General features: G+C 37.9%; 4 protein-coding genes across 4 annotated transcripts in view; 3 read left to right on the top strand and 1 right to left on the bottom strand.

Moving 5' to 3' along the window:
- Positions 1-6,809: 6,809 nt before the first annotated feature.
- LOC137385782 (craniofacial development protein 2-like) lies at positions 6,810-7,424 on the top strand. The gene has a single exon (XM_068072338.1). It carries the CDS (start codon positions 6,810-6,812, stop codon positions 7,422-7,424), a length of 615 nt encoding a protein of 204 aa, XP_067928439.1.
- An 8,638-nt stretch (positions 7,425-16,062) lies between these two features.
- On the top strand, positions 16,063-16,497 carry LOC137385771 (general transcription factor II-I repeat domain-containing protein 2A-like). Its single transcript, XM_068072323.1, has one exon. It carries the CDS (start codon positions 16,063-16,065, stop codon positions 16,495-16,497), a length of 435 nt encoding a protein of 144 aa, XP_067928424.1.
- Positions 16,498-16,629: 132 nt separating this feature from the next.
- On the top strand, positions 16,630-17,214 carry LOC137385765 (general transcription factor II-I repeat domain-containing protein 2B-like). The gene has a single exon (XM_068072313.1). It carries the CDS (start codon positions 16,630-16,632, stop codon positions 17,212-17,214), a length of 585 nt encoding a protein of 194 aa, XP_067928414.1.
- Positions 17,215-22,364: 5,150 nt separating this feature from the next.
- The window catches only part of LOC137385761 (terminal uridylyltransferase 4-like), a 47,715-nt gene continuing 45,185 nt past the window's right edge, over positions 22,365-24,894 (bottom strand). The window contains exon 19 of the mRNA XM_068072300.1: positions 22,365-22,891. Within this exon, the coding sequence (XP_067928401.1) occupies positions 22,740-22,891 (152 nt within the window). The 3' untranslated portion in view covers positions 22,365-22,739. The remainder of the gene's footprint in view (positions 22,892-24,894) is intronic.

Genomic DNA, 24,894 nt, shown 5'->3' with positions numbered 1-24,894 from the left:
TAATCAGTAAGTTCTTTATCAGGACTTAGCTAGTACATACCTGGATAATGTTGTTGTACCAGATTAGTTAAATTAGCTACTAAACTTTCCCGTCTTTGATTTTCTTCATCACTAATCTCATTTTCGGCTGAAAATAAACAATGCCTAATTTGAAATCACACAGCACGGCTTTGATCATTCTATTCTAAATAAAGCCCATTCATTTTCACAGAAAATTTATATAGGCTGTTAAAGTAAACAACAGTTAGCTTGTTGAACCAGTTATGAATGAACTGCTGTCTAACATATAAAATGCATGAGACTTGAGGTGCCATTTATAACCGATACAGTCATTATGAATGCGTGCTTAATAAGTAGAGTCGTATAGAGATTTGAATACTTTGTTTAATTGATAAACTCTGTTTTCAAAAATAAAAGTGTGATGAAAACAATTTGTTTTGAATAGCTCGCTCAATGCGACATTTTTTCTGCTAACAAAAACTCTTTGTTTAACCGTTTTCAGCTTTAAAACAAACAGATATGGTAGCTCATGACATGCTTTTGACTAACATCTGATAATTTTGATTTAGCTGTCCAATACCTTTTATGCATTTGAGAAGTTTTGATAGAAAATTCTTTTGCTCATCTGTCAACTCTTTTAGAGGATTACACTTGGGAAGTTCCTCCATTGAACACTGCTGAGCTGTGTGCCCTGCTTCTTGACACTTGTGGCAGGAAATTGGAAAGCTGTCTCTGAAATTCTGTGTAAGAAAATTGTGTACACAAAAAAGTGCAATATATTGAGTGACTCTAAAAAAGAGTTCATATTAGCATAGATGCTCTAATGTAATCTATATTACTAGTCTACACTTATATGATTACTTTGATGATTGTACCTACACAAAACTTACACGCAAATAATCAAAGCTGAATAGAACAACTTTTTCAGGTGTACCAAACTGCTCTGGTACTACGATAGAAGTTGGCATCATCATCTGTCCTGTTGCTCTTAAAGTAGACTGTGTCATCAACTGATTTAGTGTTGTAATGGAGGGAGGTAACATGAACTGCCTTGGCGTTACATTGGTAGGTGGAGTCATCATCTGATTTGCTGGCGGCATAAAAGGTGATGTTCTTTCTTGTTTTGGTGGTTCCACCAAAGTTGATGTCATCTGTCTTTGGGCCACGGTAGGTGGCGGTGGTGATATTGATGCCATCAAAGGTGGTGTCGTCACTTCCATTGGTGTTGCCATGGTGGGCTGTGTCAACACATGCCCTGGTGTTGCCATGGTGGGCTGTGTCAACACCTGCCCTGGTGTTGTCATGGTGGGCTGTGTCAACACCTGCCCTGGTGTTGCCACATTGGGGGGTGTCATTACCTGCCTTGATGTTGACATAGAAATGGAAGTCATCAGCTGCCCGGGTGTCACCATAGAAGACGGCGGTACAACTAGCTTTGGTTTCGCTACAGAAAACGTCATCTGCATTGGCATTGTCATGAAAGGCGGCGATACCATATTTCTATGTGTTGCCATAGAAGGTGAAGCAAAGTGATTGAAACAGTGTCTTAAAAAGTCTGATACGTAATCCAACACACTCAGACTGCTCACTATTTGGCACAGATTGTTCTTTGGACATCCTGGTTCTAAAAGTATAGAAGTTTAAAGTTATAAATACAGTTTTGAAAGCGCGCAAAGTTTGATCATTATTATGACATCTTCATTAGAATTTTAACGAGTTCTATTGGCTGTAGCGAAATGTAAGCAAGTGACATGTTGCTAGAGTAAACAAGTAAATCACACACTAGTTTACACTAGCGTTTCTCAGAAATCTGAAAGCTAAAATTATATCTCTAAACTAGTTAATACTTTTATACAAATGCTTTTGTTCTCATCATTTTGCTATCTCAATTCAGTCTAGACCCAGTAATAATAAACTAATAATTCGTAATAATAACTTGTATCTGAATTATACATGTATATAACTACATAACTATAACTACATTTATTGATAAGATGTATATAGTAGTTACAACTGACAAGTACTGATTTACTGATAAGATGTATATAGTAGTTATAGGCGACAAGTACTGATTTACTGATAAGATGTATATAGTAGTTATAGCTGACAAGTACTGATTTACTGATAAGATGTATATAGTAGTTATAACTGACAAGTACTGATTTACTGATAAGATGTATATAGTAGTTATAACTGACAAGTACTGATTTACTGATAAGATGTATATAGTAGTTATAACTGACAAGTACTGATTTACTGATAAGATGTATATAGTAGTTATAACTGACAAGTACTGATTTACTGATAAGATGTATATAGTAGTTATAACTGACAAGTACTGATTTACTGATAAGATGTATATAGTAGTTATAGCTGACAAGTACTGATTTACTAGTAAGATGTATATAGTAGTTATAGGTGACAAGTACTGATTTACTGATAAGATGTATATAGTAGTTATAACTGACAAGTACTGATTTACTGATAAGATGTATGTAGTAGTTCTTAGAGATGCCCCGATTCTAAATTCACTAGCCGATTCAGATACCGATCCGATATACCGATTCAGATACCGATCCGATATACCGATTCTTATTGAAAAATAATCCGATTCAGATACTGATTCAGATCTTTTGTGTTGCATAAATAGTTGTTCATTTTATTATGCAAATATAAACATAATGCAAAGAAAATATAAATATTAATGTATTTATTTGTTTGAAGTTATGAAAAAAATATACATGTATATACATATTGATATACTGACATACCGTGCATGTAGTAACAAAACAGTCCATGTTTCTTGTAATTTGTAAATAAAGGTAATTACTGTTAGTGGTACAGTTCTCTATGTGATAATGAAGTCTCTCTTCTATTGCTGGATGAACTGCTGCTCCTGTACAAGTTTAGAGCAAATCAACGTTTCTTTTAATTACCGTTAGTGATTAAATTCTCTCAGTAAGAAGTATGTTTCTTCTATCACTATCAATGTAGCCAGGCGTACTGAAGAGGCACTCACTTGCCACAGATGATTGAGGACAGGCTAAATGCCGATAAGCCACGGGGGTTACCGTTTTTTGTATGGTACAAACGATACATTGTATTGTCAGGACCAAGAGAGTGATAGATAACTTTACGCATCGTCTGTTTAAATTACTTTTGTAATGCTAGTAAATAGAAATATTACACATCGTTTTTGTCTCTCATCTTTGTTATCTTGCTCGTGATTGACAGAAATAAATCATATCGCTGTAATTGGGAAATACCACATTTTGTGACTAAAGCAAAAAGGTTCTTCAGCTGTGTTGATCAGGCTATAGACATGAAATAAATTGTGTGGCACGAAATTCATTAGGTAAAAGTAAAGAGTACAAATAATTTTTTATTAGTGTAGCAGGCTAAAATACGGTTTTCTGCAAAAAAAGTTGTTCCGTAAAAAGTATCGGAAGTTTCAGATAGTTTCTGAAAAGATCGGCCGATACCGATTCAGATACTTAACACCCACATCGGCACCGATACCAAAATCGGGACAACTCTAGTAGTTATAGCTGACAAGTACTGATTTATTGATTAGAACTATTTACTCAATACCAATCAAGTCTGATCGGATTATTTTAGGCCCGCTTACCTTCAATTGCAAGACGCTTTCCTGTGTGCCAGGATTTGGCTAACTTCATTAGTAGGCCTATCTGAAGAATACTGACACAGTAATCATTATCAAAGTCAAGAGAGTAGAAACGAAGCATGTAGATCCAGAAATTTGCTATATTGTGTTCATTCAACAGAGTCCGAGGTATATTATATGACTCTGTGACTTGTTCCTAAAAATTGCACCAAAACAAATAATAATATATAATGATCTTCCAGCTTTTCACAAAGTATGTAAGGTATCTAAAAATTTAAAAAAGTTGGCACATTCAAAGGCTGCTGCTTCACATTGTGTGCTTTTTCAACTCTGTTTAAATTACGTTACTCTCGGTAATCTATGTTCACACAGACACATAGACATCTGGACACATCAAGAGTTTTCTCATGGCTAAGTAGCTTTAGCCATAAAGTAGAGCATGTCAGTAACAACAGGTTCAGCACAAAAGTGTTTGGGGCAAAGGTCATTGTGGTGACTCATTGTTTAGAACTAATCACCTTCATTCAGAGCCCACTGACCATTGTTTCAGTTACTTACCTAGCACACTATTTTAAGAATTACTATATATTGCAGCATTTATTAGATTGAAAAGATAAACTTTAATTCGAAACTTGTCTACTGCTCAACAAACGGTTTTAATACTATTTCAGAGACTACTAACCTAGTTGAGAAATGCATTGTAAGCATATAGTGAGCGGTTCATTGTTGATTCATATGAGAATATAGTAGACACGCCTAAAACGTAGACCTCTTCCTATGTACATTCCATGGAACATAAAGAATTTATGTAAAGTGTTTGCATCATATTACATAAAAAATTGCATATAACATAAAGCATCAAATCGGTTCAAGTTCTCAAATTGGTTTTGAATAACAATAATTAGCCTTAAAAATAGTGCTTTTCTCCTTGCTGCTCCATTGACAAAAACCAATTTTTTATCCTAATCTCTAACCATAGCTTCAGATAGATGGACAGACAGACACATTATGTAATTATGTAATTCTGTAATTATTTTATTTATTACACTTTATTTTAGACATGTACAATATTCTTTCTTTTTCTTTGCAGCATAGACCTTGCCGTAAATAAAAAATTTTTGATCGAAATTGACCTGAAAGATGTGTGCTCTCATTAACTTAACGTAAAATTACCATAATCATGAAACTTAAACCACGTGTAACTTAGGCTTGGGGCCACTAGCAGTGCAGTGCGCACTGCACTGCGCTAGTGAACTGCACTAGTGCAGTGCATAGTGCAGTGCAATCTAAAAATAGAAATGTCTAGTGCAATGCTAATGCAAATTTGACATGAGTCCCTGGGTGCACTAGTGCAAGTGCAGTGCTTAGTGTGACATGGTATGTACTAGTGCAGTGCCTAGTGCGGATTAGAAAATTCCCATAAACGTGCAAGTGCAGTGCACAGTGCAACATAAAATGCTCTAGTGCAATGCCTAGTGCGGATTGGAAACTTTTTCATAAATGCACTAGTGCAAGTGCAGTGCCTAGTGCGACATAGTATGCACTAGTCTAAACTAGATCTAAACTGACTGACGCCAACTTTGAAAGGCTAATGTTCCTTCGGTCTAATAAACATCTTCTCTGAACAATATTGCTTATCAATTTTGCCATCAATATGGCTTACTGTTTACATGATACTGGTTTATCCAAGGGTAGATTTTCTTGTTGTACATAGTACATTTATGTAATAAGAAGTGAATTCTTCCATTCCATGCTTGCTTAGTATATTTAGTTATTGTAATTGTAATACATTGCACTATTTGATATCTGTTGTCATCTGCACTATTTAATATTGAGCATTATTGTAGGTCTATGGTTTGTTTGAAATTTTAGGTGAGGCTAGTTTATTTGACAAATACATGGCTGACATCCTTTGCACGGCTATAATTGTACTATTGCAGTGGATAGCAGTAGATATCTGTTGATTAGCAAGCAATTCTTGCAGCTGCTATAGCAAAAAAGCTCATTGGTCTAGTGCCTAGTGAAGTTTAATAGTGAAGTGCCTAGTGCATTTATGATTTTACACTGCATTAGTGCTAGTGCAATGTCTAGTGCACAAGAATTTTTGCTGGTGCAGTGCCTAGTGCATTTTATATTATTACTATGCCATGCACTAGTGCTAGTGCAGTGCCTAGTGCACCTTACTGTCGTCTAGCCAGCAAATAGTGCAGTGCGCTCAATACTCACTAGTGGCCCCAAGCCTGCGGCGGTGTAAGTAAGAAGAACAAAGAGAAATGGTCAATATAAACAAATACTGCCACAGTTACTGTACAATCATAAAATTAAGAAATTAATTTTAGTTTTTCCATTTTGAAAGACCTTAGCTGTGAGTCTTAGAACAGATTAGGTTATTTACATGTATTTACGCTTCGTATCTCGTAAAATCCTTATAGCATAAATGTTTTGAATGACTTATCTACATGTATATTGTAAAAGTGTCTACTCCACCATAGTTGACTCCAAGTTAGTTTTATACTAAAAGTTTGCTATTACTTTTGCTCCTCACCAGTAGATTAATGGAGCCTTGCAAATATTTGCTTGTCTTTTCCACCATCCTACTCTACAAAATGAAAGTAATTAGCTGGTAGAGAGTGTGCATCTCAAATACCTTGTGATGTTTTCAGACTAGTATACATTGAGTAGATGTTTCATTCTATTATGTATTGAGTAGATGTTTACCATAGATATATAAACCTTATACGTATATATATATGATTATATGGTTTATATACCTATGATGTTTACAAACTAGCATATTCATAGCTAGACATATACACATCCATTGAATAAATGTCTTCAGACTAGTACATACCAAGTAGATACCTTCAGTCTAGTATATACAGAGTAGACTTTTCAGACTAATATAAACTGAGTCGGTGTCATTAGACTAGTATATACAGAGTAGATGCCATTAGACTAGTATATACAGAATAGATGTCCTCAGACTAGTATATACTGAGTAGGTGTCATTAGGCTAGTATATACTGAGTAAATGTCATTAGACTAGTATATACTATATACATAGTAAGTGTCATTAGATTAGTATATACAGAGTAGGTGTCATTAGACTAGTATATACTGAGCAAGAGTTGGTACGGACAGCACGACATGGAAGGACGTCATCGGCAAAGAGGGAATTGGCAGTATGAATGACAATGGTCTCATGCTTCTCACCAAATGTGCAGAACTTAACCTTGTGATTACAAACACCCTGTTCAGACAGAAGAATAGAAGGAAAACAACCTGGAGGCACCCTCGCTCCGGTCACTGGCACTTGATAGACTATATAATCACCAAACAGCGGGACTTGGCAGATGTAAGAGTAACCAAAGCGATCAACTCAACAGATAGCTGCTGGACGGATCACAGATTGGTGAAAACTCTGCTGAGTTTCACTCTACAGCCCAAACAGAGAAGAGCTAAACGGACAGCAAGGCCAAAGTACAACGTGAATCTATTCAATAAACTGGATGTGAAAAAAGACTTTCAAACAAAAATCAATGAGAGACTATCAGCTGAAATCTATGACCAAAATGTCAACTCGACTTGGACAAATCTAAAGAGCTGTATCACTGAGACATGCGAGGAGGTATTAGGCAAAGCGAAAAGGCACCACCAAGACTGGTTTGATGAGAATGACCTAGAAATAGAACAACTTATAAATAAAAAACGATCTAAATTTGCAGCCTGGCAAAACGATTTTAGAAACAAGGAGAAACAGAAGGCATACCACAGCATACGAACAGATGTGCAGCGATGAGTTCGAAGGATGCAGAATGAATGGTGGACACAAAAGGCAGAGGAGCTTCAGAGCTTGGCGGATCAGAATAAGACAAGGGATTTCTTTGCAGAGACACGAAAACTGTACGGTCCTCTGTCACATGGCTCTGTATCTGTTCGAGACAAGAATGGTGTGCTCCATAAAGACAAAGATGCCATCAGAGATTGCTGGAAAGAACTTTTCAAATCTTTTGAACCAAACATCCACGGTAGCTGATCCAGTCCTGCAGAAAGTCCCACAGCTGCCAACCCATCAGCAGCTAGGAGAAGAGCCAACACTAGTCGAGACGAAATCCGCCATTTGAGCAATGAAGAGTGGGAAGGCTGCTGGCGCTGATGGAATACCTGCAGAAGTTTTCAAGCATGGTGGAACTAAACTTACCAGGAAACTGCACTGCCTTTTTACACTTGTGTGGACAACTGAGAAAATACCTGATGAATTACGTGATGCACTGATTGTTACCATCTTTAAAAAAGGAGATAGGACGATGTGTGAGAACTACAGGGGGATATCCCTCTTGTCAATAACGGGGAAGATTCTAGCTAGAATTCTGTCCTATAGACTCTCCAGTGTTGCGGAAAAAATTCTTCCAGAGACGCAGTGTGGTTTTAGGCCTGGCAGGGGTACAGTAGATATGATATTTGCTGCTAGACAGATCCAGGAAAAATGCCGAGAACAGAACAAGGACCTTTACATGGCCTTCATAGACCTTACCAAGGCTTTCGACACTGTTGACAGACAATCTCTCTACAAAGTACTTGAGAAAATCGGCTGCCCTCCCAAATTTGTGGCTATTGTGCAGCTTCTGCATGATGAGATGAACGCATCAGTTTTGGTGGATGGCCAACAAACGGATCCTTTTGGAGTAAAAACTGGGGTGAAACAAGGCTGCGTGATTGCGCCAACGCTGTTTTCTATCTACTTATATGCTGTACTACACCTTGTGAAACAAGAACTCTCTGAAGGTATCACATTGAACTACCGAATAGGCGATCTGTTCAACCTGCAGAGACTTCGGGCTAAAACTCTAACTTCGAAACAAAGTGTTCTTGAGCTCCAATATGCTGATGACAATGCTCTCGTGGCTCATACAGAAGAACATCTTCAAGAAGTCATGACAGCTTTTGAAAATGCTTACAGGGCTCTTGGACTCAAGCTGAATGCAAAGAAAACTCAAGTATTGTACCAGCCGAAACCTGGAAAAAAACATAGTCACTCCACGCATTGTTGCCGGAGGCGAACCACTTTGCCCTGTAGATGACTTTGTATACCTAGGTAGTAATCTCTCCTCCAAGGCCGACCTAGGGAAGGAGATAGAGAGAAGACTGCAGGGAGCTAGCATAGCATACAGCAAACTGAGACAAAGAGTGTTTGAAAATCCAGTCTTGCAAGTCGACACCAAGCTAAAAGTGTACAAGGCAGTAATTGTCCCCACACTACTGTATGCCTCAGAAACATGGGCTACTTACAGCACTGACGTCAAGGTTCTGGAGAACTATCACATGAGGAAAATAAGAGAACTACTAATGATCAAATGGTCTGACAAACGCACTAACAATAGTGTGTATCAACAAGCTAAGATGTCCAGCCTCGAAAGTATGATCGTTAAGAACAGACTTCGTTGGGCTGGACACTTGGTTAGAATGCCAAACTACAGACTACCAAAACAGATTCTGTATGCCGAACTAGAAAATGGGAAGAGGTCACAGGGGGGACAAAGAAAGCGCTATAAAGACTGTCTCAAAGATAGCTTGAAGCGTTGTCACATCAGATGTGAAACCTGGGAATGGAATGCCATGAGAAGAACTGGATGGAGAACTCTAACTCATAAAAGGGTGAAGATACTTGAAAATGAAAAAATGCGTCACAGAGAGGAGCTCAAAGCAGCACGAAAAGTGCGGCTTAGCTCATCTGATACTTTGATGAATGATGACTACCAATGTCCACATTGCAATCGTCAATGCAGAGCAATGATCGGACTACGGAGCCATCTTAAAACACACCAAACACATCAATAAAGCAAGCAGACATCTTACTCTAAAAAGAGGGATTGCATAGAGAGAGAGAGATATACTGAGTAAGTGTCATTAAACTAGTATATACATAGTAGATGTCATTAGACTACTATACCTATACTGAGGAGATGTTTTCAGACTAGTATATATAAACTAGATATTTTCAGACTAGTAGAGGGGACAAAGAGGCTGTCACATTCAATATCTTATAGTGTATTTTCATAATGCCTTTCAACTTCGACTAGTTGATTGCTTTTCATGTTTCGTTGCTGAGCAGAAGCATGTCTACTTCATTTGTTTCAAGTGAATAGAAGTTTTGTCATTTTGCTTGATGAAATAATATTTTGCATACTCATTGATGAGAACACAATCCAAAAAGTTATACCTGTTAAATAAACACACATTTCAATTAACAGTAGCCAAGGAGCAACTTTTTACTAATAGATTTGCCACCGATAAGCCCTTTTTTAGGCCTATGAAAATTTTTTCTTTTCCTTCAAAAGCTAGAATCTAGAGGAACAATTATATTCAAAGAGCAGACAGCATTTCATTAGGTTTTTTATTCACAAATCTTTATTATTCTAAAATAATACTCAAGGAAGCCCAGCTACATGTAACTGACTGACACACAGACTGACACACAGACTGACTGACTGACACACAGACTGACACACAGACTGACACACAGACTGGCAGAGGAGCTCTGAAGCTCCTCTGCCTTTTGTGTCCACCATTCATTCTGCATCCTTCGAACTCATCGCTGCACATCTGTTCGTATGCTGTGGTATGCCTTCTGTTTCTCCTTGTTTCAAAGATCGTTTTGCCAGGCTGCAAATTTAGATCGTTTTTTATTTATAAGTTGTTCTATTTCTAGGTCATTCTCATCAAACCAGTCTTGGTGGTGCCTTTTCGCTTTGCCTAATACCTCCTCGCATGTCTCAGTGATACAGCTCTTTAGATTTGTCCAAGTCGAGTTGACATTTTGGTCATAGATTTCAGCTGATAGTCTCTCATTGATTTTTGTTTGAAAGTCTTTTTTCACATCCGGTTTATTGAATAGATTCACGTTGTACTTTGGCCTTGCTGTCCGTTTAGCTCTTCTCTGTTTGGGCTGTAGAGTGAAACTCAGCAGAGTTTTCACCAATCTGTGATCCGTCCAGCAGCTATCTGTTGAGTTGATCGCTTTGGTTACTCTTACATCTGCCAAGTGCCAGCATATAAGTAGATAGAAAACAGCGTTGGCGCAATCACGCAGCCTTGTTTCACCCCAGTTTTTACTGACACAGAGACTGACACACAGACTGACACAGAGACTGACACACAGACTGACACAGAGACTGACTCACTGACTGACGCACAGACTCACAGACTAACTCCCTGATTGACTGACAGACTGGCTGACAAACTGACTGACTGATTGGCAGACAAACTGGCAGATTGACTGACTAACAGGCAGACGAGTGATTAAACAAACTGACTGACTAATTAGCTGTGTAGCTGTGGCTGAGAGAGATATTAAGCATCAATCAGTGTCTCTGCAAAAGCAGCCCTAGAATTTGAAAAAAAACTATTTACATCATAGGCTTTAGACTTTATCTTCTGTTCATCTGGCCGGTGATTGGTCCAAGCAAATAGTTTTTCCTTTTATCTCTCTCTCTGCCTTCTCTCCCATCCCTCTTTTCCTCCCTCTCCTCTCCTCCCTCTAATCCCTCTCTTTTTAGGAATACTAAAATGGCTGGGCTAACCCCTGGCTATTAACTCCACCAACTGAGGCAATGCGTTACTACTGCATTAACTTCTTATCTTTGAAGATAGACTGAGCCTTACTATCAATCTTACTATGAATATAACTATGGGTGGGTGTGCTATCCCCCTTAACCGCTTGGGTACACCTTTCTAAAGTATACCGGTCTAATGTGTATTGCTGCCTACACATTGCTGTCAACACCAACAGTGATTGTATCACTTCGTAATAGTGTATCAACGTTTAATGTTGCTTCAATTTTGTTTTATTTCTATTAACCTTGTATTACACATGCTGTGTTTTCTGCTGCGTTGAACATATGAATACAGCCAAATTTTGTAATGTTTTATTATTTTTTGTGTATAGTTTGCTGATGCATTGCATAGACAGCAGTAGAATTTCATAGCCTACAACGATGCAATGCATGCATCGAACGCACCATCGTATTAAAGGCAGTCCAAAAAGGGCAGTCTAAAAATTGCTTTAAAATATATTCATATGACAACGAGTGCGTGAAGTCATCGTATCAAATGTTCTTTAAGTAATCATGAATGCTTATCAAAATATTTATCGGAAATATAGTTATAGCTATCGAAAATAAACTGGGAAATGACACACAGGACAAAAAATTTAAGGAGTGTAACAACACACTGAGATAAAGATTCATAATTGCTTACAATGCGTTTAAAAGTTGATCGCTATTTTAAATTCAACGTATGTATAAGAAACACTTACTTCAATTAGAACTGGTAGGAGTCTCTGTTGCTGGCAGTAGTAAACAACGAGTATGGGCATACACATAGGGAGTAGTCCTCCCCTCTCCACATCTGTCACGGCTCCCTGCTGCAATGTCACAAGGTGAAGGTTACAAGGTGTCATAGAGTAATAGAAGGCTGCTTGAGAAATGATATGACAGATAGGATATATGGTGGTGAGACTACTCCTACCTGAGAACCTTATTAACTGGTGTTATATGACTGATAGGATATATGGTGGTCAGACTACTCCTAACTGAGTACCTCATTAACTGGTGTTATATGACTGATAGGATATATGGTGGTGAGACTACTCCTACCTGAGTACCTTATTAACTGGTGTTATATGACTGATTGGATTTATTATGGTGGTGAGACTACTCCTACCTGAGTACCTTATTAACTGGTGTTATATGACTGATTGGATTTATTATGGTGGTGAGACTATTCCTACCTGAGTACCATATTAACTGGTGTTATATAACTGATAGGATATATGGTGGTGAGACTACTCCTACCTGGGCAGCATACTTGAGGAGGATGCCGAGTTGTTTAATCAAGGGATGCCATTGCGAGTATGCGGACAGAATCACATGCGACTTGTGTTTTCCTTCGTCTATTAATTGTATTTTGAATTTTCCAGAAGCTGCCGTAGTATTGAAACTAATAGATGGGAATGGTGACTCCAGGTCTGTTATGACATCGAAGTACATTTCACCTAAAATGCAATGCCAGGCCTTACAGGTTGCATTTTGTACATCACCGTTTAATCTGAGTTTACCCAACTACATGTACACCCTCATATAACTACTGTGTATACTACTGTCTACTTCATACCGTCTAGTGGCTCACTGATGTCAGCGACCTCCGAGTAAACTCAGCTCCTATCAGGCACTAATTATTCCCGATCAGGTAGTTATTGAGAAAGGAGCCATGACAGGGTCATGACAGTGTAAAATGGTGCAACATGATGCATCAGCTATTATTATGCAAAATAAGTCGCCGGCAACATAACAAAGGGCAGATGTAGATGGATCAGATGATTACTCTCTCTTACTACTAAATTTCAGGCTAAAATACTTGCCATCTGATGAGGTTTTAGCTATTGTGAGAATTGAGTGCGGAACTTTCATCTTTTTCATGGTTTGACAACTTCCAACATTTTCCCGTAACAGTATAGCGCTAAATCCTGTAGAGAGCTAGCCTCATATTAAAAACAACGGCATACCATTTTCCTCCAAGCATCCGCTCAACTCAGACAGTGTAGTAGCGCTGACTTTTGCCGCTGTAACCCTTATGTTTGTGTCGCTGTCTTTAAGAGCAAATCCAGCTTGGACTGAACCGCTCAGCTCCAAGGTGACATCTGCATGAAAATACTTCATTCAACAACAAAATAAAGATGAGAAACCTGGTTTCATATTAAAGCTTTAGAGTATGTCGCCCAATCCATGGTAGATGAGAGCAGAGAAAAGTTTTTAGATTAGAAATGAAACATAATCAATTAAATCAATACAGGATTAAAATAATCAATAGAGAGAGAAATGCATAGGGTATCTTCAAAATATGTAGTCTATTTCTGATATACATATATTAGTGGAGTACGATACCAGCCAATGAAGGCTTCTTATCGATGAGCTGTTGCAAGTCTTCTACAACGCGTTTCCGATCTCTAGCTTCGACATCTCCCAGCTTTACTTTGTCATACACAGCGTAGAGGTAGTCTGACAACTTGTGCAAGTGCGGCCCTGTTGGCTTTGGAATATTTCGCAGCTGCTCATTCTCCTTAGCAACCTGTCAAATACGTAATTTGCCTACCTTTAGTAAGTCTCCCACTTGATACTGAACGTCTTAAGGAGTGGTTGCGGGAAAAACAACCCACATCGTCCTACAGCAAAGGCTTTGGAAGGGGGAAGCAGCCTAAGCATAAAAACTTGCAATCAAGCAACCAGGATCTACATGAAGCTCAATTTGGTTAGACCAGATTTAACTTGACAGCATATTATTAGCTCTAGTTGCTTCTTAATTGTGGTTTGAAATGTAATAAATGAAATTAAGCTGCCATAGCTAAGAAATAGTTGAAATGACACAATGACATTAGTTTTCTGAATTTGGTTCGGATTCATATGACTACTCCATACTATCTGTGGCTGCTTCAGCTGAGATTAACTATCTGTGGTTGCTTCAACTGAGATTCACTATCTGTGGTTGCTTCAACTGAGATTCACTATCTGTGGTTGCTTCAACTGAGATACACTTCATTCAGAATCCTTGACTTACATGTAAGTCTTTTTCTACTCTGACTTTTAGCTATATTTTTAGCTAAAAGATAGCTATAAGCATCAATAACTTCAGTAGCAGCTTGCTCAGGTAATAGTTTTCATATATACAGCATGATGCTGACAGCACTGAATGCTGACAGTACTGAATGCAGCCAGAAAAACTGACCGACCCACCGAGCGACTAACCGATTGGCTGACCGAATTGACAGGCAACAAACAGTCGGGTATTTAGGTCTATGGACTTTTAGACAGCTAGACAACCTGACAGTTCAACTAACAGATAAATAACAAATAGGCAGCTCGATGTTGACTTCTCTCCATGTCAATCCTTTCAGTTCTAACTGGACAACCAACTTCTTATAGAGTTCTCTATTCATTGTATTGCTGATTATTTATGACTCTGGCATAATTACATTTTTTATGTTGATGAATTTTCCTTGCTGAGCTAGCTTTTATCTACCTATTGCTAGCTGAAAATTCTTTATCAGATATTGCAATAGACATGCTTCAGAGCCTTTGGGTGACAAGTTCAATTTTGGAGTAATCATCGCTTACAAGATGACCGTTCACTCATAAACACCATTGTATAAACCAGGGGTGTCCAAACTACGGCCCGCGGGCCAACTGCGGCCCACAGTCCATTTTTAATTGGCCCGCAAGAAATTTTATAAACAGAATGGAATATGGCCCGCACTTCAAATTTTGCCTGCACTTCTAAGTTTTAACATCAGGGGGAGCTACTGTTGATCAAGGCAGTTGCTCCACCAAAAAGGCAAGTTAATACTAAAATAATAGTTGTGATATCTGACGGCAGATATAATATTTTATTACGTTTGTGAATAACGGCCAATATATTGCATACTATATGGAACGTAGATCTGAACATAAACCGAATCGCTAATAATAAAACTCAACCGGATATAGATATAAATCTATGATAGTTACCGTAGTTAATCTTTATTGAATTAATATTAATATAAATTATAATATTATTTGTGCCTCTATTTGCAGGCAAAAATACATATAATCTATAATTAGTAAAAATATTACTAAAAAATATTCGGTTTGTTCAGTCATTCAGTGCGTTCGGTCATTTGGCGCATTCGGCTTTTCGTATCTACCGCCAAAAAGACCAATCCCAGAAGAAATTTACCCATTACTAAACATGACAGAACCAAAGAAGCGAAAGGTAGAAAGTGAGTGCAGAAAATTTCAGACACGGTGGGAGAGTGAATATTTCTTCAAAGAATTTAAGGGGAAGTGTGTCTGTTTGATCTGCACTGAAACTGTGGCAGTTATGAAAGAGTATAATTTATGACGTCATTATGAGACCAAACATCAGGCCTATGCATCCTACGCTGGTGCTGAGCGAGAGCAGAAAGTAAAGCAAATGGTAGCTAAACTGCAGGGTCAGCAACAGTATTTTTTGCGTGCTCAAAAAGTCCAGGAAAAGGCTACAATAGCCAGCTATGAGGTCGCCCAACTCATCGCAAGACACGGCAAGCCTTTTTCAGATAGAGACCTCATAAAACACTGCCTCGTTAAAGTCACCGAAATAATGTGCCCGGAGAAAGTGCAGGACTTCAACAACGTCAGCATGCCCAGAAATACAGTTGCGCGACGCATTGAAGACTTGTCAGCCAACGTTAAACTGCAGCTGTCTGATAAAGCTTGTGCTTTTGATTTTTACTCCATCGCATGGGATGAAAGCACTGATGCCACAGACACCGCACAGCTGCTAATTTTTTGCGGAGAGTGGACGAGAACTTTGGAGTTACAGAGGAGCTGCTCGATCTTGAGAGTCTAAAAGGCACAACAACGGGTATGGATATTTTTGAAGCTGTGTCAGACTCAATTGACAAAATGGGACTTCAATGGGACAAGCTGTGTGGAGTTACAACAGACGGGGCTCCAGCTATGGCAGGTGCACATAAAGGAATGGCGTCTATGGTGTGCGCTAAGGTGAAAGAGACTGAAGGTGAGGCTGTTAAAATGCACTGTATTGTTCACCAAGAAGCCCTTTGTGCCAAGACAGTCAATCTTGGAGATGTAATGAACACAGTTGTGAAAACTGTCAACATAATCCGAGCAAGAGGGCTGTACCACAGAGAATTTCAAGCTTTTCTTTCTGATGTGGATGCTGAATATGGGGATCTACTCTACCACTCGGATGTGCGCTGGCTAAGCCGCGGTGCCGTGCTGAAGCGTTTTTACTCCCTGAGGTCAGAAATTGACCAGTTTTTAAAAGAGAAGGATTGACCTCTTCATGAGCTGAGTGACCCTCTATGGTTGGCAGACCTAGCATTTTTAGTTAATCTTACTGATCATTTAACCACCCTGAACAAGAGCCTGCAAGGGAAAGATCAGCTTGTACCACAACTTTATGCGCACATGAAAGCATTTTGTGTGAAGCTCAATCTCTTTAAGACACAACTGCGCAACTTCAACGTTGTGCACTTCCCCACACTGTCCGAGATCAGAACTGCGTATCCACAGGCCAACCTTTCTGCTAAAAAAGGGAAATATGTGTCTGTGATTGCATGTCTCAAAACAGAATTCAGACAGCGCTTCCAGGATTTTTCTGTCATTGATAAAGAAATCAAGCTATTCGCTACTACTTTCTTGGTGGACGCCAAGGAAGTGGAAGAGAATCTGCAATTAGAACTCATCGAAATCCAGCGTGATGATGTTCTGAAGAATCAACATCAGCAGCTTTCCCTCCCCGAGTTCTACCGGAGCTTGGAAAAGGAAAAGTTTCTTATGATGAGACGCCACGCGAAAAGAATGATCAGTCTATTTGGCTCAACATACATATGTGAGCAGACATTTTCTCCGTTAACACTTAACAAAAGCAGAATGAGAACCAAAATGACCGACAGCAATCTCCATGATGTCCTTCGCATCGCAACCACTAAGTTTACTGCAGACCTGCCAGCCATCCTTCGGTCCAAAGCGCAGCATCACTGCTCCCACTGAGTGCAATGCCGTTCCCACTTTAGGTGAGTAAAAAATTTATTCAACAGTACCCCTGTGTTAATAAGCATGCATATGTAGGTAAATACACTAAAGTTAAGGCTATATACATAATTTCTAGTAAGTGGCCCAGCCCCTCCTATATTTTTATGTATGTGGCCCTCAGTGAAAAAAGTTTGGACACCCCTGGTGTAAACCATACATTGTAGGAAACCTCACTGCATATTATATCTACAACATTATAGATTTCTCAAATGGATAATCTTACAAAGACATGTAGGGAAATAGTGTTAGAAACTTGGCAGCATCTTGACTAAATAATGACCAGAAAAATTATATCAGTGTCATGCATAGCTAGTCGCACACTCTCCAATGGTAAATGGGATAATCAGCTGAGCCAATTGACCTTATAACCTCTTGTATCCTGAAAAGGTAATGACAATGGTAATGGTAGAGGCTGAATAGCACCCTGGACTAAATAACAATAAGGGAAATTACATCAATAGTATGATTGGCTAGCTACAGGCTCTGAAATACTTTGCACACAAAAAGAATCACAATAACTAACTGGGCAATTCATCATATGACCTCATGTATCTACACTAGAGAGGTGTTACTAGCCGTGGCTTCCTGCAGCAAATTACCACTAAACAGGCGCGAACGAATGTTTCTCTTTCAAACAGCATGCATGATTGGTCAAACCAGAACCCAGTAGCCACTTGCTGTTTATAGTAGCCAATTATATAATAGTTCGGAGAGGCTTATGACTGCACTATTGAGTTACATGTATGCTGATTCATGATTCCCTTATTTTACGCATATCAGTGTATTACGTGTTCTTATCTGCCCTGTTCACACATTGACACCATTTCTAAAGCTTACACTTTTATTGCTATGGATTAACATAGCTCTACCCACCTTTTTTAACTGACCCAATTTTCGCTTCTCCTATTTTAGTAGGAGTGCAAACCGCTGTTTTAGTAGCACTGCAAACTCCTGATTATTATGCCTCTTCATTGCAGAAAAAAACACTTTTATAATATTGTGATTCTATTGTGAGGTTGTATGGCTGCATGTATGGCCGGACGCACTCTTAATTGTAGCAAATTTTAGTTGTAAAGAACTTGATTGCACACTGGAGTATTGTTCTTCCTGCTGCTCAGCAGGGCATAGTTGTAGTAGTAGCATTAGTAGCAGTAATGATAGTATTGTAGTAGGAGTCGATAAGAAATATCCTGAAAAATCTAGGTACATTTTCAATAACAGAAATGTTCACAACAGAGAAGAGCACGAAATGCCATGTATTATCGCAGGGCGCCGTGACCAGAGCCGTAGAGACTGACCCAATAGTCACCGTGGTCACCAAACCAAGCCTTCCTGCCATCGAAGAAGGTTCGGTCACCGATGAACAGACTCGGACGACCGAGCAATAAATAAAGAGTTCGAGCGATAAAAGAGGACGAAGCCTAACAAAAAATGATCACATAAAAGAAGGAGAATGCGGTTGTACTGCAGAGTAAGCGCAGGCTCTTTGCACGATTGTCACTTGTTGCACACACATTTAAATTGATGTCTTGTGATAAACTATATATTCTCTGATGATTAAACACGCTGTGTGTTTATTTTTTGCTTGACTGTCTTGTGAAGAGTTAAGGAGCGGGCAGTTTCCTTGACATATGTAAATAGGGCGAGTTTATCAGCTCTATTGCACACCTAACAGTTGCTCCCCTCCCCTCAAGAACAGTGGCACTACAAATGAAAAACTTGATGAGTGGGGACAGTAAAGGTCAAAATGTTAAGGTACAAGACACAGATTGTCTTCTCCTACCATACGCCGGAGCACCCTGTAGGCCTACGTAAGTTATATAGGTCGTGAGTAGTTGATGGCACAGAACAGTGAAGAAACACTGTTGTAACATACCGAGCGCCAGAAATTTAGTTGAGATATAAATGGGTTCAGATGAAAAGTGAAGTTTTTAGTTCTTAACAAGAAAAAATATTTGGTCGATGAAAACTGTCTTGCTAGGAAATGCACTTTAGATTTGGTGGAGAAGGAAGTAAAGAGCAAGTCAAACAAACTCTGCACACTTATAATAGGAGTTTATTTGCAGTGAGAGTCGAATGCATGAGAGGTCTTTGCAAGCTAATTGATTTTATGTAGAATAGAATAGAATAGACACAATTGCACGCTATACTAATAAAAGTACTCCGTGCTCATGTTCCTGAAAGACTAACAATGCTGTCATTGCTGAGTGGCCAGATGAGAGCGAGCAGGAATCAGCAGTAAGTCTGGGCAACATGTGAATGCTTATATAGCAAATATCTTACCCGCACTTTTCTTGTGTGAGAATCTTCTTGTCTGTGTTCCTCCATGAGGGCTTCACTGTGAATATGATATTTGCAAGGCTCACAGTAGAAGAATGCATTATAGAACCTCTGTGACCTCTACAGAATGAAACATGTATGATATAACAATACCTTGTCATAGATGAGATTAGTTTACAGCGATATGCTATGAGTAATTATTTGAAAAGAGACATAATCATCCACGCTGTTACTCTTTATATCAATGGACCGATCTCAATAGCAACAAGCATTTTAAAAATATCAAAAGCTTAAACACATGTAAAGATAGTATCAACAAAACATTCTGGATTTATGAATTCACAGTCGGCAACAGTTATCATACCCTCAGTGACACGGACTATAAGCAAGGCCATTGCGTTTGGGTTTTTAGAATAAAGTCAGAACAAATTGATTAGGTCTAGCTCTTCCCCTATCAACTTTATTTCCACGCTTGCAATACAGTCAATGCATGTAATACATTCAATGTGTGAAATACAGTGAATGCCTAAAATACAGTAAATGCCTGAAATACAGTCAACTGTGAAAATACAATCAATGGTGAAAATACAGTCAATGCGTGAAATACAGTGAATGCCTAAAATACAGTCAATGCCTGAAATACAGTCAACTGTGAAAATACAGTCGATGGTGAAAACACAGTCAATGCATGAAGTACAGTCAATGCTTGAAATACAGTCAATGCCTAAAATACAGTCAACGCCTGGAATACAGTCAACTGTTAAAATACAATCAATGGTGAATATACAGTCGATGGTGAAATACAGTCAATGCCTGAAGTAGAGTTAGTGCTTAAAATACAGTCAATGGTGGCAATACAGCTTGCAAGCTTCACATGTACATGTAGTTGCAATCATTGCCTGCATTTTGTTCAGTGGCCCTTCATGGCTAACATTTCCATTTAACTTGTCGATAGGCTAAACAAATCTACAAGTGCTGTCTTTCTTCCCATAAATTACTTTGACAGTGTTTTTATACTTACGCCGATCTTTCCCTCAATGCTACTTCAGTGTATCAATTTTCAATTTTTTTCAATTTTATTATCAAGATTTATTCCCTCTCCGCTGCATGTATGGCACTTTATTCCGAACCAGATTTGTCCTGGAACTAAATATGCTGTGACCATCTACTCATGGTATTTCGCACATGAGCGATCGTGACTGGGCCACCAATGGTCCTTCTGAGATTTGAACCACCGACCTACTGATTATATGCCGGCGCACTAACCACTGGACCCCAGCTGCTCAGTATGATTTGCTGCCAACTGGTAAATCCTAATTTTGCATTTGTACATTTGAAAGGATGATAACTTCCTGATCATGAGTCAGCCTCTCTTGAGTCTTTCCCTCTTCAAATACAGTTTACTTTTTATTTTCTGCTCCCAAACAGAGTGTGCTATCAAACCTACGATAATAGTCACCTGACTGTATATACACATTGTTTTTAGCCTGTGGGGCACACCCTCAGCGGCTATTGATCTCATCCTCTTTCAGGCTCCAGCCACAAATGTGACTACCTGCCATCTACAGATAAACTAAAGCTACAACCACTACAAGCTGCTGGTTGTCATCTATGTAACGTTCAGTGTCCACATCCCTTCAAGCTACTCTCCTTCTCTAACCCTGAACCACAAGATCAGTTACCAAAATACTGTTGTGTATACATTGTGTACTTTTTATGAACATATAAACTACGAAGTCTATGCATGGTGCATTTTGATTATTTGCTAACTGACTTACTGCAATGCTGACATCTTCACTGCATCTATGAGTAAATGATAAAACAGATAATACAATCTCTATAATCAGTTCATAGCAACTGACATGAATGAGTGCACACACTGCTACCACAAGTTTCTCTGTAGCTTATATAAGGAAAAGCATCAGCTTATGTCCAACATTGCTGCCAGCCTACCAGACGCACAGGTTAGTGTCTGACACAATTGCTACTAATGAGCGTGCTGCCTTGCTCTAAAGTGTCCAGATGCTTACAGGTGAAGGATAACTCTGTGCAAGATGCCAAATCGTCACTCCGCGAAAAGAAACGCGGGAATCTAAGGCTGTCAGTCAACTTACTAGTTCCTGTGTGTTTAGTATATAAATTCCTTCCTGGTTCAGTTTCTGTAAGTATCTAGAGCCGACTCTGTCTAGATATTTTCTACTGAACTCTAAAAACTCGTGAAGAGAAAGTCTTTGCCTAGAGTTGGCCATCCTTTCCTCGATACCTCCTTAATCTGATTAGCTCCCCTGTATGTTACTTATCAGTGCGGCGTTTTTACAAACTCTTAGTAAGCCTAGGAAGTTGCATCTTATTTCTAGCTATACTATAATCAATATAATGTAATCAATAAGTCTGAATGGAAACTTCCTCACAGTGGCTGGGACTTCCCCATCACTAAACTCACTAAGCAATCATCTTTTTTAAAACGCAAGTCAAGCTGCAAGTGTGAGCTTGAGAACTAAACACATAAATCAGTGGGCTGTACTACTGCCCAACCCCTTTTAGGAATCATGATTCAGGAATCATGAAGAAAGGCCCTTATTAGAGCCTTACAATCTTCAAAAGCCTTTTGATGCTGATCATCAGTAGTAAAAAGAAACTGAGTCACTTTTCATCAAAGCTCACCCTGTTAAGGAGAACATAAGTCTTAGTAGACAAATTATGAGAACTTGTTGTATGCGTCCCGATTATGATGTGCCATAGAAACCTGCATGTTTTCGGCTAAGGTCGCGGACCATAATAAGGAGAGAGTTAAACGCCAAAAGAGGTGGATAACTAGAGCTGAGATCTTGCGCGCTGACAAACAGATTTCAGTATTCTTATCAATTCAGGCTGCAGTTTTATATAAGCTACCATAGGCTGACAGCAAAAGAAAGTCACCTATTTATTGTTCGAGAGTGCAATGAAAAATATAAACACGGCCATCTTTCAAGTGATTTTGCAATGCATATCTACTTTATGCATTATTGCATTATCTACTTAAAAGGACACCAACAAGTATGTAAAAATCCTATAAAAACATAATAACCAAGAATAAAAGTGTACAAAATAAAATCTACGTAGTGAGCGGTAAAAAGCAAATAAAACTCTATAGGAGTTACAGTAAGTCGGTGGACAGAAGGAAAGGTTCACCGGTCTCTAATATGTGCCGTCAAGGAGACAGTTCACTTCCTGCCATGCTCTGGCTCATTCTCAGGCAACAAATATGTCTCGTGTTTGAAAAAGTACTCAAAGTGTTTTCTATTCTGCAGAGATTGGATGGGATTTCCAAAGACATTCCTGGCCAGAATCAGGTTGCCAAGGATTCTTGCATTACCTGCAAGTGCATGAGACCGGTTGTTGGCAAATACTTCATTTCAGACTAACATGAGTATGAAAAAAGCCCAGAAAAGTCTGACCAACAGTTGGATAAATTTATCAGATCATTTTTTGTTTAGAAAAGAAAAGAAAGGCGGTAACTTTGTTTGAAAAAGTTGTTTTTTAGTGCAAATGCAATAAATATAACAACAAATTGCAAGGTATCGACAAACGTTTGGAAAACAAAGGAATTAATACTAGCGTATCGGTAAAAGAAAAGTCTTAAGTATTCGTGTTTCTATCTATAGAGTTAACATGATTGTATCTATAGAGTTAACATGATTGTATCTATAGAGTTAACATGATTGTATATATAGAATTAACATGATTGTATTTATAGAGTTAACATGATTGTATATATAGAGTTAACATGATTGTATATGTAGAGTTAACATGATTGTATATATAGAGTTAACATGATTGTATATATAGAGTTAACGTGATTGTATCTATAGATTTAACGTGATTGTATCTATAGAGTTAACATGATTGTATATATAGAGTTAACGTGATTGTATCTATAGAGTTAACATGATTGTGTCTATAGTTTTAACGTGATTGTACCTATAGAGTTAACGTGATTGTATCTATAGAGTTAACGTGATTGTATATATAGAGTTAACATGATTGTATATATAGTTAACGTGATTGTATCTATAGAGTTAACATGATTGTGTCTATAGATTTAACGTGATTGTACCTATAGACTTAACGTGATTGTATCTATAGATTTAACGTGATTGTACCTATAGAGTTAACGTGATTGTATCTATAGAGTTAACATAATTGTATTTATAGAGTTAACGTGATTGTATCTATAGATCTAACGTGATTGTATCTATAGAGTTAATATGATTGTATACATAGAGTTAACGTGATTGTATCTATAGATTTAACGTGATTGTATATATAGAGTTAACATGATTGTATCTATAGAGTTAACGTGATTGTACCTATAGAGTTAACATGATTGTATCTATAGAGTTAACGAAAGACTATTGCAAACATTAAAAACCCTGTAATAAAACAGCAGAATAAATTTTTGTCAGTAAAATGCAATCTTAACAGAAATATTCTAAATGGATACAGTGATATGCAATGGGATGCAATGCATGCTTTCCTATCTGTTCCTTTCAAGATTAACTTAGCATCAAACATGCATTAAGCCAATGTGGATCTGCTTTTACAAGTCACAGACAGCGTGACAGCGGAATTCTGCAAACTCTGCATTTTAATTTATGTTAAAACCAGTTTTAGATATGCTCCCTTTGGTTTACTTGTGCATTCACATGCCGACTATCCTGCATCTTCACATAAGATTTCACTGCAAGTCAGCTGTTTTTACTTTTCTAGGGCAGATCAAAACCAAACAAATTTTAAGTAATATCAACTAAACTGACATTTGAACTATTGCAATAGCACTATAATAATAGCACTATAATAATAGCACTATAATAATAACACTATGATAATAGCACTATAATAATAGCACTATAATAATAGCACTATAATAATAGCACTATAATAATAGCACTATAATAATAGCACTATAATAATAGCACTATAATAATAGCACTATAATAATACACTATAATAATAGCACTATAATAATAACACTATAATAATAGCACTATAATAATAGCACTATAATAATAGCACTATAATAATAGCACTATAATAATAGCACTATAATAATAGCACTATAATAATAGCACTATAATAATAGCACTATAATAATAGCACTATAATAATAGCACTATAATAATAGCACTATAATTATTATAATAGCACTATACAAATAGCACTATAATAATAGCACTATAATAATAACACTATAATACTAGCACTATAATAATAGCACTATAATAATAGCACTATAATAATAGCACTATAATAATAGCACTATAATAATAACACTATAATACTAGCACTATAATAATAGCACTATAATAATAGCACTAT

The sequence above is a fragment of the Watersipora subatra genome, chromosome 1, assembly GCF_963576615.1.
Source record: "Watersipora subatra chromosome 1, tzWatSuba1.1, whole genome shotgun sequence".
Taxonomy (NCBI): Eukaryota; Metazoa; Bryozoa; class Gymnolaemata; order Cheilostomatida; family Watersiporidae; genus Watersipora; species Watersipora subatra.
The sequence above is the reverse complement of the archived record's forward strand: the minus strand, read 5'-3'. Positions and strand labels throughout refer to the sequence as shown.